We start from the raw sequence: 14,138 nt of genomic DNA, 5'->3' as shown, positions 1-14,138 counted from the left end.
ACCTTCATCTTTTTATCTTCAAATCTTCATAATAGTTCTTAGATTCTTGCCCAGATTTTCTTAAATTCTTCATATCCCGTTGTTCAGCCTTCAAACTTGTTTTTCGAAACCTCCATTCTTCATCTTCAAATCTTCAAATTTTACCAGCCAACAATGGCTAAAACATCCAAGTCAGTTCCCTAACAGACTTCCTCTTCATCTTCCCAACCGACCGATGGTACTGAGGCGGTCGGTCCTGAAATAGTTGTCCTCGAGGCGGCTGCTACCGACATGACTGCCACCGAGCCGGCTCCTGAGCCCCCTTGAAAATGTTTATTCCCGAGGGTTGTTCTATTGCAGATGTCTTCAAGGTTGAGAAACCCTCGTCCAAGTAGTACCAGGGTGAAGGAGCATCAAGCTACATATGATCCGTGACCGAAAACGTCCTCCCCGCCGTCCGAGAGGACTGTAAATGGGTAGGTAAGGATATGGTAGTCCCCGAGCCCGAGGATGCTATTACAACCCACGTGGAGGGGTACTTGAGTGTTTGCACTTACCCCTTCACGTTGGGCCCGGTGGATCCGATTATTTTGGACTTTTGCAAGAGGTACGAGGTGTGCCTCGGGAAAATCCACTCGTCCCTATAGAGGATCATGATCCTCCTCCGTTACTTTGTTAACAAGACTAAGTATCGTCGGTTCACCATCGATCATTTACTCCATACAGTCCCCGAATCTTCCGAGGGAGAATGATTATGCTTACTCGTTGGGCCAGCAAGGCCCTCTTTTTTGAGTATTGGTGAAGACCGAGACCATGGCTGGTAGAGACGCTTCGTTCGGGTGAAGACCGAATATTTGATCCTTCCCGAGTTCATGTCATTCCTTGAGAAGCAGAATGTATCTCGTAAGTACAACTTCTCCTTAAGCGCCAAATTTCCTTCATTTTCCTCCCTTCCATTCACTCTTGTGATTGTGCAGCTATTGCCTGGGTTCCAAAGTGGATTAAAGGCATTTGCAAACATATGTCATACTTTGAGCACTCATGTTGCAAGTTGTCAAGGGACTGATGGGAGGTCGTTCTCATGGTAAGGTTCCCCTCCAATCAATTGTTATCGTGTCTTTTAGCCTACAACATACTGACTTCTCCTCTTTTCTTTAATAAGTTTGCCTAATACCATCGAGCTTAGGCCTTTTGAAGGGGACGAGGACGTATCCTTGCCCGTCGATCCCTCCGTTTCGGGACAGCCCGGGGCTACCGCGGGGAAAAAGAAGAAAAGGAAGAGAAAACCTTCGGGCTCCTCGGGCCCTAAGGAGAAACCAAAGAAAAAGGTGACTCGAGAGGTCGATATGGAGACCGGGGGTGAGACACCACAGGACGCTAGCTCCGCTCCGAAAGAAGCGCCCGGTATAATTGAAATTACGGGGACACTGTCCTACACCGAGTCCATGCTCGATGAGGTCCAAGCAGGAAAGTAGAAGTCCAATTAAAGGATCCATGGTGTGAACAACCTCCTTCACTCCTTTTTTGATGGTGTGACTTGTCTAATTTAGAAGATTTTTCTGGGCTAGGTGACCTGGAAGTCCTGAGGAAGGATACATCATCGGAAGCTGGTGGGCCGAGTTCGAGCCCAAAACTGATTAATTAGTTCCCCGCTCCAAGTGTGGACCCTGATCGTAAGAGATTAGTTAGCTTCACTGTTCCAGAGGATGCCCGGGTTTTATCTTCTCCCGTGGGAGAATCTAGTTACCTCCGATTCCTGGTGACCGAGGAGGACCAGGCAAAAATGAATGAGATGGATGTGTCGTGTCTTTTCAATGAGGCATAACAAGCATTAAATAGGGTAAGGCGTCAATACATCTTTTCGAATTTTATTTTAGGTTTGGGTATTTCTCATGATTTTCTTTGTTTTGCAGGCCTCGGTACTTCATCATGAAAGCTTCCTCCGGTACCGTGTCGAGGTCAAACAGCTCGAGCTTAAGGAGCAGGCTCGGAAAAGGGATGTGTACAAGCTCCACAATGAGAAACAAGACGAGGTCATTAAGGACCTTCATGCCGAGCTGGATAGGGCTTAGAAATAAGCATTGGTACTGAGGCGGGATCATGCCGACTTGGTTGAAAAGGTAAAGGTCTTTGAAGTTAGAAACGAGGAATTGGTCATAGTGGCTAACGACAATACCTCGCAGGTCCAGCAGAATATCGACCAACTCCGAAAAAAGATGGACGAGATCCAAGTCATGGCCGATGGGTAGAAGAACAAGATAGATCTGCTGGCCTCGGAGAAGGAAACCGCCTAGGCGAAGCTATCTTCGGTAGAGGTTCAACTTCAGGTGGCAAAGGAGAAAGTTGATAAACGGGCTCAACTAAATGAGAATCTCCAAGCACAGCTGGGCTCAGTCATCGCAGAATGGGACGCCCTTGGTAAAGACCTCGAAGCAACAAGATCCAAGTTGGAGACAACCTCGGCCGATGTTGTAGATATGATGTCCCAATATAAGGCTGATGTCAAAGCCGCCGAGGCCCGCCTGAAGACCAATATCGAATATGTGAGGCTGCCATCTCGAAGGGAGACTCTCGAAGAGATCCATGCCCGACGCTTAGACTTGTCTACCGAGATCGAGGAGGCAAAAAGACTTGAGGCCGAGGCGAAGAAACTAGTCGAACCCGAAGGTGAAGAGGGCTCCAAGGGTTCCGAAGGCTCTGGCAATGAATCGGGCTCCGGTGAAGATCAGGCGTGAATGCCTTAGAATTTGTTTTTTCTTTTTTTATGTTGTGTAGATATTTTTTGTTTACTTCGAGGTCATTTTTGTTAGGCCTGTGTAAAGATATTCTGAAAGATATAAAATTTTCCCTTTTGGAAATTTCAATTTTTTTAGCATGTTTTCACAATTTCTATTCTTTCAAATATTTCTAATACCTTAGCATAGAATCAAATGTAGTAATAAGTCGTTTGTTTTTCGGAGCTTTGAAAACTCGAAGTGACCGAAAGTTTTCCAAAAATGCTTAAGGGTTCTTAGAGGATGCTTTTGCCGAGGGTAGCCTTCTGGCAGGTTTTGAATTTTTATTAAAGGATTTACGTTTTGATTATGGGCTTCAGACGGCTCCGAGCCAGTTTTTAGGGCGGTCGTAGCCTTTTAGGTTTAGGCACTACCTAATAGGTTTTGTGCCTACGGGTTTTGATAACCCGAGTGGGGGTAGCCCTTGGGCTCAGATAGGAGTAGACCTTGGTCTTTATAGTCCTCGGGTAGGGATAGCCCTTAGGCTCTATGCTTTAAGAGGCAAAAATACGTACTAGCAAGGTGAAAACTTTATTTCATTTTTTTTTATGCAAAGTACAAGATTGAAAGTGTGTAAAATCTTGTGTTTTGGCTAAGGTGGCCTACGCGGGCACAGTTCACTTGACCATTTGGCCCTTACAATAAATCTTAACCACTGATCCTAGGTCGTTCAAGCACAAAGTTTCCTTCTTTCCTTGCTAATAAGCTTGACCCGAGGGTGATGTCCCCCAGTATTCGAGGTCGATCTTAAGAGGGCTCGGATACTGTTGATGAGGCCATTGCCTCTGATTTGAAACTGGTATTCGATTCTAAGTTAGCACGATTTACTGTTGCCTTGTTAAATACCTTGCCGGAAAACCCATTTGGGACAAAACCGGTTCAAGGGAAAAAGATTGCACGCGTGCTTTCAGACCTAATAGTCAAATTCTCCTTTGGATGTTGCCTGCAAGTGTTAGTCTGATTCATAATATTATAAAAAAGGTAAACGAGCTCGTACCTTAGCAGTACTACCGCTTTAAGTGCGTCACATTCTAGTTGTTCGATAGATGTGCACCATTTTCCGCTTCGAATTTGTACTAGCCTTTATTGGTAATGCCAATGACTCGATATGGTCCTTCCTAAATCGGCCCCAGCTTCCCCTCGTTCGGGTTCTGGGTGTGCAGTATCACTTTTCATAATACCAAGTCCCCGATATTGAAGTGTCGGGGGTTGGCTCTTCTGTTGTAATACCTTTCTATCCACTATTTCTGGGTGTCCAACCGAACTAGGGCGGCCTCGCGCCTTTCATCCAATAGTTCCAGGCTCGTGCTCATGGTCTCACCATTTGATTCTTCGATTGCATATCGGAACTTGAGGCTCGGTTTCACCACTTCGACCGGTATTAATGCTTCGGCACCGTAGACCAATGAAAACGGAGTGGCCCAGGTACTTAGATTTCGAGGTTGTACGGTATGCCCACAAGACTTCAGGCAGAAGTTCCTTCCATTTCCCTTTAGCATCGGTCAATCTCTTCTTTAGGTTTTGAAGTATGGTTTTGTTTATTTATTTTGCTTGTCCGTTCCCACTAGGGTGATAGGGTGTTGACAAGATCTTTTTGATCTTGTGATCTTCGAATAATTTGCTTATCTTGCTATCGATGAATTGCTTCCCATTATCACATACGATCTCGGCAGGTATCCCGAACCGACATATTATGTGGTCCCAAATGTGCGGACTTTCTCAAATGATTGAGCTTCGACCCATTTAGAGAAATAATAGGTCATAAACAGTATGAATTGAGCCTTACCAGGTGCCCTCGGCAGGGAACTGACAATGTTCATTCCCTATTTTAGGAATGGACATGGGGATAAGACCGAATGAAGTAGCTCTACGGGTTGCTGCATCATCGATGCATGTCTTTGGCAGTCATCACATCTTCGGACAAAGTCCTTTGCATCTTTCTCCATGTCGATCGAGTAATAGTTGGCCCTGATTATCTTACGAACCAAAGATTCTGCCTCCGAATGGTTTCCGTCGGTGCATTCATGGACTTCTCTCAAAACATATTCGGTATCTCCTGGTTCCAAGCATATGGCGAGCGGGCCGTCGAACGTTCTTCTGAATAGAGTCCCTTCGTATAGGCCGAACCCCTTCGTGCGTAGAGCTCTCGTTTCTTTAGGATCCGGGGCAACTTCCTAGTCTTCAAATAGTCTATGTATTTTTTTCTCCAATCCCAAGTAAAACTTGTTGAGTTTATTTCGGCATGTCCTTCTTCCACTACCGATTTCATGAGCTGCACGACCGTTCCTGAGCTGAATTTGTCCTCATCAACTAATGATCCCAAGTTAGCCAGAGCATCGGCCTCGCTATTCTGATCTCGGGGTACGTGTTGTAGGGTCCACTCCTTGAATTGATGCAGCGTTACCTGCAATTTGTCTAAATACCTTCGCATTCATTCCTCCTTTACTTCAAACATTCCATTGACTTAATTTACCACAAGGAGGGAGTCGCACTTGGCTTCGACTACCTCGACTCTGAGGCCTTTAGCCAATTCGAGACCTGCAATCATGGCCTCATACTCGGCCTCATTGTTAGTCAATTTTACAGTTCTAATAGACTGCCTAACTACGTTACCCATAGGCGGCTTCAATACGATGCCTAGTTCAGACCCTTTTGCATTTGAGGCACCGTCCGTAAAGAGGATACAAACCCGAGGAAGTCCATAGGTTAACAATAATTCCTTTTTGACTTCGGGTATTAAGGTCGGCATGAAGTCGGAAATGAAGTGTGCCAAAATTTATAATTTGATACCCGCTAATTTCTATGGCCCATTTGGCCAACCGGCCCGAGAGCTCGGATTTGTGCATAATGTTCCTTAGTGGGTAAGAAGTTACGACACATATGTGGTGCCATTGAAAATATGGCTTTAACTTTCTGGAGGCGCTTAGCAAAGCGAGCGCTAATTTTTCTAGGTGAGGATACCTTGTTTCGGCCTCACATAGAGTTATACTAACATAATAGATAGGAAATTGCATACCTTCCTCTTCCCGGACTAAGACTCCACTTACCGCTACCTCGGATACTGCTAAGTATAGGTATACCTTCTCATCCGCCTTCGGAGTATGGAGCAAGGGTGGACTCGAAAGGTACCGTTTGAGTTCTTCCAAAGCTTGTAGGCATTCCGGGGTCCAAGAAAAGTTATTCTTCCTCTTCAATATTGAGAAGAACCGGTGGATCTTAGCGGAAAACCTCGATATGAACCGGCCCAGGGCCGTTATGCGTCCGGTTAGCCTCTGAATGACCTTGACACTATCCACCACGGTGATGTCATCTATAGCTTTATTTTTTTGGGATTGATCTCAATCCCTCGGTTGGATACCATGAATCCAAGGAAATTCACGGATCCAACCCCGAATGCGCATTTCTTCAGGTTCAACTTCATATTGTATTTCTTCAGTATGTCAAAGGTTTCCTATAAATGTTTCAAATGCTCCAGTGCTTGCAGGGACTTAACTAACATGTCGTCAATATAAACTTCCATTGATTTTCCTATATGTTCTACGAACATCCGGTTTACTAGGCGTTGATAAGTGGCGCAGGTATTTTTAAGTCCAAATGGCATTATGTTATAACAATAGGTGCCGAATTTAGTGATAAAGAAAGTATTTTCTTGATCGCCCGGGTCCACCCGGATTTGGTTGTACCCGAAATAGTCATCGAGAAAGCTGAGTATCTCATACCTGGCCATCGCATCGATTATGCGATCGATGTTAGGCAAAGAAAAAGAGTCTTTAGGGCATGCCTTGTTCAAATCTTTGTAATCTATGCACATTCTTAATTTATTTCCCTTTTTAGGTACTACTACGTTAGCCAGCCAATCCGGGTACTTAACTTCCCGAATGAAACCTATTTTAAGAAGTTTGGATACCTCGTCTTTGATGAATGCATGCTTAACTTCGGACTGAGGCCTCTTCTTCTGTTAATCGGGTGGAACTTCGGATCCAAGCTTAGCTTATGAGTGGTTATTTATGGCGAGATCCCTGTCATATCAAGGTGGGACTAAGCGAAGCAATCTATGTTAGCTATAAGGAATTTAATGAGTTTTTTTCTGAGCTCGGGAGTTAACCCCGTGTCCAGGTATACCTACCGATCAGGTAAGTGTTCGATCAATATGACTTGCTCCAGCTCCTCGACCATTGATTTGGTGGCATCAAAATCGTCAGGGGTGATGAACGACCTAGGAACTCCGTAATCATCATCCTCGCCTACTTCTTGCTTCTCCGGTTCGGTCGGGGCCGGTGTCGGTGATTGCTATTTAGTTCCTTCCTTCCTAACTGGCTCCGTGTTCTTTGATGTCGGGAGTGCGGACACCGGGATCACCTCATCGACCGCGAACATTTCTTTTGCGGCCGGCTGCTCTCCGTAAACCATCTTGATCCCTCCTGGTGTAGGAAATTTCAGTGCATAGTGTAGTGACGAGGGTATTGCCCTCATGTTGTGAATCCATGGCCTTCCGAATAGAGCATTATATCTCATATCCTCAGGAATCACAAAGAACTTAGTTTCCTGAATGGTCCCGGTGGTGCTCACCGGCAGGGTTATCTCCTATTTAGTAGTTTCGCATGCCATGTTGATTTCGTTTAAAACCCAGATTGCAGGCACTATTTAGTCTTGTAGACCCAATTATTCTATGACCCTCGATCTGATGATATTGGTCGAGCTACCTCGATCAATTAACACATGCTTAAATCGAGATTTATTTATGAGTACATATATTAGCAGTGCATCATTATGCGGTTGTACGATGCCTTCAGCATCCTCATCGTTGAAAGAGATGGCCCCTCCGGTATATAATCTCAGGTTCGTTTTTCCCTTGTGATAGATAACTTAGTGCGCTTTAGCACTGGTCCCTGGGGGATGTCAACTCCACTAATGATCACGTAAATGACGTGTTGAGGTTCCTCTTGTTCGGTCTGTTTGTTGGAGTCCCTATTCCTGAAGTGATTTTTGGCTCGATCACTCAGAAATTCTCGAAGGTGCCCGTTATTGAATAACCGGGCCACTTCTTCTTTTAGTTGTCTGCAGTCCTCGGTCCTGTGGCCATGAGTGTCACACTATATTAGGGTCTCTTTGGGTAGGGTCGAACTGTAATGGCCGGGGCCACTTGGTATCTTTGATGCGCCCGATAGCGGATATGATGTCGGCAACATCGATATTGAAGTTATATTCCGATAATCTCGGTACCTCCCTGGTCCCGAGTGGCATGTCGAAACCAATTTTACTCATGAGTCCTGCCTATTGTGGCCTCGATCACTCCTATTTTCATTTCTCGTAGGGTTAAGCCCGGATCCTCTACTCCTTTAATCTCCACTAAACGGTTGATACTGATCTCTGTTCGGTCTCGGTTCATGATCGACGACTCTTTTAGACCTATCGTTAGTTCTGATGGGATAAATTGACCCAGAGGGGGGCCGAGCTGATCATCCGCGGCTCTGATTTTTGATTGGTACCTGTTATAGACGTCGGTCCAAGTTACCGCTAGGTATAATATCAAATTCTTTTTCAGCTGTTGTAAAGCCAAGGAGCTTTGGGGGTTGAGTCCTTGAGTGAATGCCTAAATGGCTCAATCGTCCGCAACCGGGGGCAGGTCCATTTGTTCCATTTGAAACCTCGACACCAATTCCCTGAGCATTTCGTTATCTCTTTATTTTACTTTGAAAAGGTCCGATTTTCTGGTCTCGACCTTGATGGCCCCGGCGTGCGCATTTACAAAGGCATCTGCAAGCATAGCAAATGAATCAATAGAATTAGGGGGTAAGTTCTGATACTATATCATTGCTCCTTTTGACAGGGTTTCTCCGAACTTTTTCAGCAAAACCGACTCGATTTCATCATCTTCTAAGTCGTTTCCCTTGATAGCACACGTGTAGGAGGTCACGTGTTCATTTGGATATGTGGTTCCATTATATTTCAGAATTTTGGTCATACAGAACTTCTTCGGGATTGGCTTCGGTGCCGCGCTCGGGGGGAAAGGCTTTTGGACAAATTTCTTGGAGTCCAAGCCTTTCAATATCGAGGGTGCTCCTGGAATTTGATCCACTCTGAAGTTATAGGTCTCCGCTTGTTTGTCGTTGGCTTCAATCTTCTTCTCCCCCGATTCCACCTGCTTTGTCAGTTCCTCAAGCATTTTTATTATTTTGGGGTTGGTTCCGGGATCAACTTCACCCAGCCTTTCTGTGACTTGTTCATTTCTTCGGGTGTTTTTCCGGGATTGTTCGGGATCAACTCTGCTGGGGGTGTGGCTTTGGTTCTGCAACTGAGCTATCACTGCCCATTGAGCTTGTAATATTTCGAAGATCACCTGCAGATTGATCTCGTCACCTTCGCCATCGTGCTTACCTCGAATTGTTGATCGGTCTCTTCCGCGAATGCTGTTCTTGGGGTTGGTCGGCAGGTTTGCATCGATGGACACATGTGAGTTGGCATAGATTGGGTTTGCAACTGGGACTCCGATGGGGTCAACATGGGGCACCTCCTTGCTAGGTACTATATTGTTGTTTTCGCCATGGTGGCCAGAATCAGCATCAACGTTCAAGTGAGCAGATTAAGAGTTAGACATTCTTAAGTTGACCTGAAATTAAAATCTCAAAGAACAAGCATAAAATAGAGTGTGTTATGAAAATTTGTGTCAAATTATCACTATTATCCTTAGCCCCACGGTGGGCGCCAAACTGTTTACCCTTAAAAATGGATAATAATTGAATTTATACGCAGTTTTAAGGATATGTGGACTAATTCAATACAAGTAATTAATAAAGTTAGATGAACAAATTAAAGATGGAGCAAATGATCGAACCAGAAGTAAGATCGAGTTCGTGCTCAGTTATGATCCAAATAATTAGCTTCCTTTGATTCGGAGCCAAACACTTATGAAAAGCTATGAACAAAACTAAGAACATAGAATAATCTTTAGAAGTAGAGGAAACAAATGTACCTTGATATGCGTGTTATAGTGTCCCTAATGAATAATGAGCTTCCCTTTTTTATAGTAGGGGAGTTTTACCATAAGTATAATTTTAAGAAGGGCAAAAATCTTCCTTTTCGCTAATCACTGATCTACCGTTGATACAGGCCGAAATTCACGCTGTGATATCCAGTTGGACACGGATATCATGTCGCTTTGTTAATCGTGCGTGGTCGTTTGGTAATGCTCTCTGGGTTCTTGGAACTCGAACCGAACCCGGGGGCGTGGCTCGATGGCCCCAAGGGAAGGTTTTTTGCTCAGGCCTTTATGCGAGAGGCTCCTGGCAGTCATGTCCTTGCTTCGTTTGCCTCACCGAGAAATTGGGGTACTCATTATCCTCGGTTTTACCTGTTTTGTTTATCAATGTATATTTCACTTGTAATTACTGAGACACTTCGTACTAATTAATTTTTGCAATGACAACATGAGGAGAAAGCACACGCTTGAATTTGTACTATGTATATGATGTAACCACAAGAAAAGGAAAATGCAAACACTAGGAATTATGTAAGTGTAAATTTTGTTTCTTTTTCTGTTTCCTTTTTGAGGTTGCGCTGTTAGAATTTTCTCTTCTGTTTTATTGAAAATTCTTATCTCAACTTATTAACTCTTTAAAACAATATGTAAAAAGTCATTAACGTATTGAAAATTCTTATTCAATTGACAAATTCTTAAAATAGTACGTAAAGAGCCAATAATTTTATTCGAATTGACAAATCTCAATTTATTGACTTTTTCCTTTCGGTGATGATAGCAATTAAAAGAAAAATGTTAAAGTTTTAACAGCAAAAAACTAATATGAAAAAGCTAAATTAAACAAAAAATAAATAATCAAAACAAACCCAACCAGTTTATTTGAATTCGAAGTGGATTGCATGTTTTCAAAATCAAAGAGGGAATTACCGAATCCAAAATAATACAGAACCGATCCCAGAAACTGATTGGATGCATACCCCTACTATTTACAACCATAGATATAGTGGTTGAAGCTGATAGAGAAGAAGTATCTAGAAGGAGAAATCAAAGACGAGTAGAAACTGCTCATTTTATTTCTGCAAAAGCTACATTTTGTACAATATGCTACAGTATTTGAGCTAAATAACTGCTCTAACTAACTGACCTCATTAACTCCTAACTAACTAACTAAATATAGTTAACATTACATTAAGCTTAACCATGGTTAGCTATCAGCTTGTAACTTAGCTGTTGACCAACACTCCCCCTCAAGCTGATGACTGATACAAGTTCTTCAATATTATCTTGTTCAGCAGATGCTCATGCTGAGCTTTTCCCAGACCTTTTGTAAGTAGGTCTGCTAGTTGATCTTCAATGTGCACATACTCAATTTTCAGCAAACCTTGACATAGTTCACTCTCACAAAATGACAGTCTATGTCAATATATTTTATTCTTTAATGAAAGATTGGATTAGCTACTATTTAGATTTTTGCTTTGCTATCACATACCAGGGTCACAGGCAGCTCAACTTTGACACCTAGTTCACTAAACAACCCCACTAGCCAGGTAACCTCTGGTGCACAGGATGCCATACTTCTAAACTCTACATCTGCTGAACTTCTAGAAACAGTACTTTGCTTTTTAGACTTCTAGGATATCAATGCTTTGCCAAAATTTACCAATTACCCTGTGACTGAACTCCTTGTTTGTACACATGCCCCTAAGTCTGAATCACAGAAGCACTTAGATGACTTGATGATTCTGCATGCATGAGCAATCCCATACAATCCTCTTTTATGTATCTTATTACTCTCAGTGTTACCTCCATGTGAGAGCTTTTTGGACAGTGCACGTATTCACTAAGGCCTTGTACCACAAAAGAAATGTAAGGTTTTGTCATAGTGAAATACAACAATCTTCCAACTAGTCTTAGGTAGACACCGGGATTTTTAAGGACTTCATTTGTGTGAGCATTTTCAGTCTTGAAAACATTATCATATTCTACTAAGGTTAGTTTCTGATTCAGCTTTAAAGGTGTTCCAGCTGGTTTTGCACCACTCAGACATGATTCAGAGACTCACTCTAGTGCATATTTTCTCTAACACATGAGAACTCCTTTCTTGGACCTTGCAAACTCAATTCCTAGAAAGAATTTCAGCTCCCTTAGATCCTTCATTTTGAACTTTTTCTTAAGGTTTGTTCTGGTTTCACATAGCAGTTGGTGATTATTTCCAGTGATCAAGAGATCATCCACATACACTAGTATGACTACTATGTCATTGCAGTGTTCTTTGTAAAAAAAAGAATAGTCATAGTGATTTTGCTTAAAGCCCATATAGAGTAGAGCTTCAATCAACTTTATATTCCATTTTCTTGGGGGATGTTTAAGTCCATAAAGAGACTTGTGGAGTTTGTAGACCTTTTTGTGAGTCTCCCCATGGATGGAAAACCTCTCAGGTATATGCATGTAAACTTCTTCAATTAGATCTCCATTGAGAAAAATATTATGAACATCCATTTGGAAAATCAACCACTGTTTATAGGCTACCAATGCAATGATAGATCTGACTGTAAGCATCTTTGCCATAGGAGAGAAGGTTTCACCATAATCCAAACTTTCTTTCTGATTGTACCCCTTAGCCACTAATCTGGCTTTGAATATTTCTTCTTCCCAGATGCCTTGTACTTAATTCTGTAGACCCACTTGCAGCCAATACATGTCTTTCCTGGTTGTAGATCTACAATACTCCAAGTGTGATTATCTTCTAAGGCTACAATCTCCAGCTTCATAGCCTCCACCCATCTAGAATCAGTTGCAGCTACTTTGAAGGAAGTTGGTTCTAAAAGAGCTGAGTAGACTGAGAGAGCTTGTCCGTAAGTTGGAGAGATATGAGAGTAGTCCACGTAGAAAGATATGGGATAAGTGCATCTTGAGCCTTTGGAGGTAGTAACACAATCTTGTAGCCACATAGGTGACTTGCTTGGTCTTAAGGATCTTCTGCATTCTGCAAGAGACTCATCAATTTGTTGATGAGCCACAGGTATTTCCTTACCAGAATCAGCATGTTGATCACGAATAGCAGGGATGATAGAATCAGCATCAGCTGTCTCTATTATAAAGTCAAGATCTCCTGGAAATGACTCTACAGATAGTTGACCTGAACTAGTCTTAGTGGAGTCTTTTGCTGTTGGTCTTAGAGATGAAGTAGGACTTGCAGTGTTTAGATCAGGAGACAACAGATCCAAGACAGGAAAGACATAATTTTTAGAAGCTATAACATGTTTGAAGGAAAAACAGTCTCATGAAATACAATATTCATGTTTACCATGAAGGTTTTGGAGTGTAAACCATACAGTATATACCCCTTTTGAGTAGAAGAATAACCTAAGAATACATCAGGGATTGCTCTAGGTGGGAACATATCCAATACTTTAGGATTTGTTACATAACACAAGCAGCCAAATACCCTGAGATGAGACAAAGAAGGTGGATGCAAAAGGTGACTTGTATCTAGTTACCTTAAAAGACAGTTGATTGAGTAGGTACACTGTTGTAGCAACACATGCTCCCCAAAATCTTGGAGGTACAACTGCTTGAAACCTGCTAGATCTAGTCATTTCCGAAATAGTTCTATGTTTTCTTTCTGCCACCCCATGCTGTTGGAGTATGTAGACACATGTACTTTGATGTAAAATACTAAGGCTGGATAATAGATGCATAAACTCAGTACTAAAAACTCACTTTCATTATCAGTTCTTAGAATTTTAACAGTAGTGGAAAATACATTCTTTACTTGAATGAGAAAATCTCTTAGTACTACAATAGCATCTGACTTAGAGTTTAGTAAGAAGACCCAAGTATACCTGCTATAGTCATAAACTATGGTAACAAAGTACATTTTACCATCATATGTAGGTACTCTATATGGTCCCCATATGTTACAGTGAACCAGTTCAAAAATAGACTTTGTTGTAGTGCTACTCAAATGAAATGGCATCTTAGTTTGTTTAGCAACAGGACAAACAGTGCAATGCTGAGAATTATATGTTGTCAATCTACGCAGTGCCTTTACTTTCTTTATTATATCTATAGGATCATGTCCTAACCTTTTATTCCAAAAAGTGCTAGAAATAGAAATACCGGAACTAGAAGAAGTACTTGAACTGGAAGAAGTAGACATATCATTTGCTATGTTAACACACTTATTTGTTTTCTAAGATAAGACTAATCTTGAGGTACTTCCATGCAGTATGTACAACCCATGTTCTTCTCTATCAATACCCTTCACCTGACCACTGAAAAAGTCCTGGAAAATACAAAAGTTAGGGAAGAATCCAACCATAATCTTTAGCTCCTTAGTGAGTTTTGAAACTGAGAGTAGATTGAACTTAAAGTCAGGTATGTAGAGGACATTAGAAATTTCC

At 42.3% G+C, this 14,138-nt stretch overlaps 1 protein-coding gene across 1 annotated transcript; it reads right to left on the bottom strand.

The window, feature by feature from the left end:
* Positions 1 to 12,356: 12,356 nt before the first annotated feature.
* Positions 12,357 to 13,894, bottom strand: LOC142179956 (uncharacterized). The gene is made up of 2 exons (XM_075250859.1): positions 13,456 to 13,894; positions 12,357 to 12,985 (listed from the first exon to the last, which is right to left on the bottom strand). The coding sequence occupies exons 1-2, from the start codon at positions 13,892 to 13,894 to the stop codon at positions 12,357 to 12,359; spliced, it is 1,068 nt and encodes a 355-aa protein (XP_075106960.1).
* Between the last annotated feature and the right edge of the window lie 244 nt (positions 13,895 to 14,138).

The sequence above is a fragment of the Nicotiana tabacum genome, chromosome 4 (assembly GCF_000715075.1).
Source record: "Nicotiana tabacum cultivar K326 chromosome 4, ASM71507v2, whole genome shotgun sequence".
NCBI classification, from domain to species: Eukaryota; Viridiplantae; Streptophyta; class Magnoliopsida; order Solanales; family Solanaceae; genus Nicotiana; species Nicotiana tabacum.
Note: the sequence above shows the minus strand (reverse complement) of the source record. Positions and strands in the feature narration are given on the sequence as shown.